This window comes from Zeus faber (genome assembly GCF_960531495.2).
Source record: "Zeus faber genome assembly, chromosome: 16".
In the NCBI taxonomy this organism is placed as follows: domain Eukaryota; kingdom Metazoa; phylum Chordata; class Actinopteri; order Zeiformes; family Zeidae; genus Zeus; species Zeus faber.
The window spans coordinates 23,379,505-23,382,574 of NC_137202.1; the positions used below are offsets into that span (position 1 = coordinate 23,379,505).

The 3,070-nt window shown below is 49.0% G+C and overlaps 1 protein-coding gene across 1 annotated transcript in view; it reads right to left on the reverse strand.

Annotated features, from left to right (window-relative positions):
• Positions 1–219: 219 nt before the first annotated feature.
• Positions 220–3,070, reverse strand: part of dhx32b (DEAH (Asp-Glu-Ala-His) box polypeptide 32b) — a 13,054-nt gene continuing 10,203 nt past the window's right edge. The window contains exon 11 of the mRNA XM_080016959.1: positions 220–2,707. Within this exon, the coding sequence (XP_079873085.1) occupies positions 2,530–2,707 (178 nt within the window). The 3' untranslated portion in view covers positions 220–2,529. The remainder of the gene's footprint in view (positions 2,708–3,070) is intronic.

Below are 3,070 nucleotides of genomic sequence, written 5' to 3' on the forward strand. Positions count from 1 at the left end.
ATGACTTGGATAGAGTTGTAAATATTTACCAACCACGACAGATGTTATTTTGTTTTCTTAGTTTATAATCACTAGAAATCCCTCGGTCCATTTGCTCAAATATTCAACTCTTTGGCCTTGTCCTGTGAGGTTGTGTTTTTATTAAACACTGAGTGAAGATTTATTCTCAGAGCCCTTTCCAGAAGAAAACATTCATACTTTTACAGACATATCATATATATTTTTTTAATGGACAAGTAAATGATCTCAAAAGTAAATTGATTGTAATTTACCATGTTTTGGCATATAATCAAAATAGGATTTCAGTTGTCACTCGGGATGTTAATAACTCATCTGTTATCAAAGTTTATTCGATGATTAGCGGTTCTTTGTACTGGAGGACAAGGATGCAATATGTTATCCATTCCTTTATTTATTTATTCTAAGCCTGTCTGACCAGAGGTACACATTGCTCAGATAGAGGCGCACCCAGGTTAAGTCACGGGTTGCCAGTTCAATAAAAAAAACAATGTGAAGTAAAGTTGGAGCGGGTGTAGCTGTTTGACCCATACCAAGTTTTCTGACAGGCTCCCGCATACTAACTTGCCATGCTAAGCAAGTATGTACGCAAGCATGTACGCAAGCATGTACGCAAGTATGCGGTTTTGGACCCGGCGTCGCTCTGGTTGGTATTCGTCCCAGGCTGCGCGGGAGATCAGATGGTGCCGTAATGCGCTGGGCGGGGAAGTGGGTCACCCCACCCAAACTCCGTCCGCACCAGATGGGATCCGCGGGCGGGCTCCAAATCCCCCTCCACCTCGGCGATTACGCCGGAGAACGCGGCGCGAGTGCACGCGGGCAAAAAAACAAAAAACAAACCCCCGTCCAAGAGCAGCAAGTGGTTCGCAAGAGATGATTAAAAATGCAAAAAAGACGACGCAACAACGCTGAAGTCAACACAAGGTCATTTAACATGTTTCATTGTTGATGTCAGAGCGTGAGAGTTGAGGAAAAGTCAGTTCAGAAAGAACGCCGGCAATAATTACAATGATTATTAAACGAATGATTCTATATCACTAAATGCAAAGAGTGGCATCTGTGAGCGTTACAAATGAAAGTATTTAATAACAGGCGACGGTGGAAGACGGCTCGGATGCTTGAGAGACCGAGGACGTGACACCTACACCCACACAACACCTTTCACCCTAAACACCCATATGTCAATATGTGATACAGGTTGGACGCCGAAGTGAACGGGAGCTCACCTGACCTCTAAAGCGTACAAAGTCAAAAGCGACACCTTCCCTCAAAAAGTTAAAGGAAGATTATAATTTTTTTTTAAATCTTTATTTATTTATTTTTACCGTTTAAAATGAGGGGGGAATAAAAAGGGGGCGTGGGGGGGCGGGAACCCAGTCAGTCAGTACTTCCCAACTCCTCCCTTGGCAACTTCAAGGGCTTGCCAACGCTTCCTGTAGCCTCCTCGTCCTTTCTTTTGGGAATCTTGGGAACGCCTGTTGTCCAGTAATATTCTTGGTCGTCCGTGCACATCTGGCAGGTTTTCTGTTGATATTCCAGCCCCGGGGGGGACAGAGTGTTTAGGCCACTCATCCCAAGAAGCTTGGCCCTCCTCTCCTGGGGGACCTTGGTGGTTGACTTTGGGGTTGGCTTGGTGTCGTCGTCTCGCCGGGGGACCCCACCCCTCGTCACCTCCGCTGGCTGGACGGGCTCCGATCAGCCCCTGGAATCCGTGGATATTAGACGGACTCCGCTCCGCCCTCCGCCCCAACGATTACTCCCTGTGCTCCCCCGGCGGCCGCACGAACTCCAAAGCGTCGTGGATCCAACCCCCCGAGCTCGACGACGTTACCCCCCGTTCTCCACATTTTTTTTTCCTCAGTTTCTAACGGTCCAAAGTGCATAGTTCCAAAAGGCTTAAGGCTTCTAAAGGTTCTGGTGTTTCGGACGCTTCCTTTCGGGTTGAGGGTCGTAGGGAAGGTTTCCCTCTGGCAACTCTGCCGTGGATGTCTTCGCCGGCTTAAGTGCGCAGTGTCGCTGACCTGTGAAGGATCAACCCCCGCGCCGGATCCACCCCCGTGCCCACAGCGGCTTCCTGCAGCGACGGTTCTTCTTCTCACCTGTTTTTTTTTTTTTTCCCCCCCCGTTTATCTGGAGTCTTTCTTGCTCTTCCTGACCCGGGCTTCACTTCAACTCCGCCGTTTACCTTCCATTTTCTGAGGATGTTCCCGACGGTGGAAACGGGTCCGTTCAAACTTTGAGATGTTTTGAGGTTTTTTTTTTTTTGTTGTTTTTTTTTTTGGGGGGGAGCCTAACTAACTTGACTCTGACGTCAGCCAACATTGTAAATCAACCAAATTAAAAATAAATCTTGTGTAGTATTTAACAAGATATGGTTTAGGAGTCCGGTTCCATTCGCTTGCGTATTGATTGTGACATATATTCTGGGCCGGGGTGGCCGGCTTTCTCGCCTGTGAATTCATCTCCTCATATCAAGCGTCTCTGCAGGGCACCCTGTTCCCGCTTTTCCAGCTACTGTACGACGCAGCGCTCGGTGGCCGGGACTTCCTGCGGCTCGTCCTCCGGGTCGGAGGGTTTCCTGCTGGCGTGGGAGGGCGGCGCTCCGTCGCCCAACGTGCTCTGGAGTATCTCTTTGCTCTCGCTCGCCGGGAGGTTGTAGAAGAAATACTGCGGCGCCATTTGAAGGAACCTAGGAGGGGGGGGGGGGGGGGCGAGAGTCGACGGGATTAGACGGTTTCGAAAAGGGGAAAGCTGCGAAAACCGATCCGGGCGTCCTGGAGGCCCCCGGGGTCAGATATCGGACACCCTTTTGGTTCTACACTCTGAAAGGTAACGGATCTGTTTAAACTTTCGGGCATAACGTATTCATGTGGGGAAGTGAGTGACACGCACCTCAAGTGAAATGCATGTTCAACAAGCGAATATAGAAGAAACCAGCCTTGAAATGCCACCGACGGAAGTTTTACTGCCCGTTTGTGCTGATGTTACTTTGATGGCAGCGAAAGCCGCTGTGTTGGTGAGAATCTGCTTCATTTATTGTTGACCAGAATAG